This window comes from Nannospalax galili, unplaced genomic scaffold, assembly GCF_000622305.1.
Source record: "Nannospalax galili isolate Female #2095 unplaced genomic scaffold, S.galili_v1.0 scaffold1272, whole genome shotgun sequence".
Classification (NCBI taxonomy): Eukaryota; Metazoa; Chordata; class Mammalia; order Rodentia; family Spalacidae; genus Nannospalax; species Nannospalax galili.
Window position 1 is genome coordinate 2443031 of NW_008332402.1, and position 1172 is coordinate 2444202.

A 1172-nucleotide genomic window follows, 5' to 3' on the forward strand; every position below is an offset into this window, starting at 1 on the left:
CCCTTCTTATGTCAGTCTTTCTCCTTTTGGGGAGCAATAGCAGTTCTGTGTACCACAGCTCATTGTTCCAGTGACTCTGGGTATTGACTATTAATTTCACTAGTAGTAAAGGACTACATTTTTTGTTACAAGATTTTAAAACACAGGTGCATAATGCTTTATTTTCCATCTTGAATTTTTGTCTCTGCTGTGAATTTAAGATTCATTTGTTTTGATTTTCTTGTTGCTATGACCAAATGCCTGATAAGCGACTTGAGGGAAGGTTTTTTTTCTTCACCTCAAGGTTCGAGGTGATAAGTGTCTGTCACGGATGTGGCTCCTTGGAGCTGGAGTTACAGGCAGTTGTGATCCACTTGATAGATGCTGGGAATTGGTCTTTGTGGACATACAAAACATTTCATTAGGGTAGAAGTGTAGAATTTGGATTACTGAGTCAAAGAATATAGGGCATTTAAAATTTTGATTATATATTAGTCATTTGTCTTCCTTCTAGACTTGAAGTGACTTCTTTAAGCAGCATAGAATTTCCTTTAATTCAGAAAGATGGCTGACACACTGCTGTCTTTTGTATCTTGATTTACCCTGAGGTGGAAGACTGACTTGCTCTTTTTATGCTTCCTGGTTTTCTGCTTCTGTACAGCATTTCATTTTTGGCCTTATACCATGAGCCAAGATCTGTCCTGGGTGCTAAGAGAGGATAGCTGTTGCCTTCAGCAAGTTCTCAGCTTACAGAAGGCTTGCCAAGCCAATAGGCGCTATACTATATATACCCTGTTCTTCAATAAGATTTTTTTTGCGAAAAACTTAAGATTACTTTTTAGTGTATTATTAGGGTCTGTTTTTTTCCCCTTCTATTTTAATGGGTTACATATGGCCATTTTCATGTAAGTATAAAATTATTTTGAGCATATTTCCCCCCATACCTTGCTAACCCTGAGCCCTCCTTCCTCCTGATCATTAGTTCCCCTTCTAGAGGCCTGCATTTTTAAATGATTTAACAATTCTATATTAAAGCTTTATTTCGTTAGGGCTATTTATGGAGAGTAGTGTGTTTAATGTGTATTATAAAAAGTGTGAGATACTTACATGCCAACTTTTCTTCCCTCAATACAGGAATGGGTAGGACAAGTGGAAATGAGTGCCCTTTCTCTAATGTACAGGTAAACACTGAG

The 1172-nt window shown here is 37.5% G+C and overlaps 1 protein-coding gene across 2 annotated transcripts in view; it reads left to right on the forward strand.

Annotated features, from left to right (window-relative positions):
* Otud4 (OTU deubiquitinase 4) overlaps positions 1-1172 on the forward strand; it is a 51639-nt gene that overhangs the window by 14548 nt on the left and 35919 nt on the right. Inside the window, exon 4 of one of the 2 annotated variants that reach the window (XM_008827482.3) lies at positions 1114-1160. The exons of the other annotated variant lie outside the window; for it this stretch is intronic. Coding sequence (XP_008825704.1) covers positions 1114-1160 — 47 coding nt within the window. The remainder of the gene's footprint in view (positions 1-1113; positions 1161-1172) is intronic. 2 annotated transcript variants of the gene reach the window in all.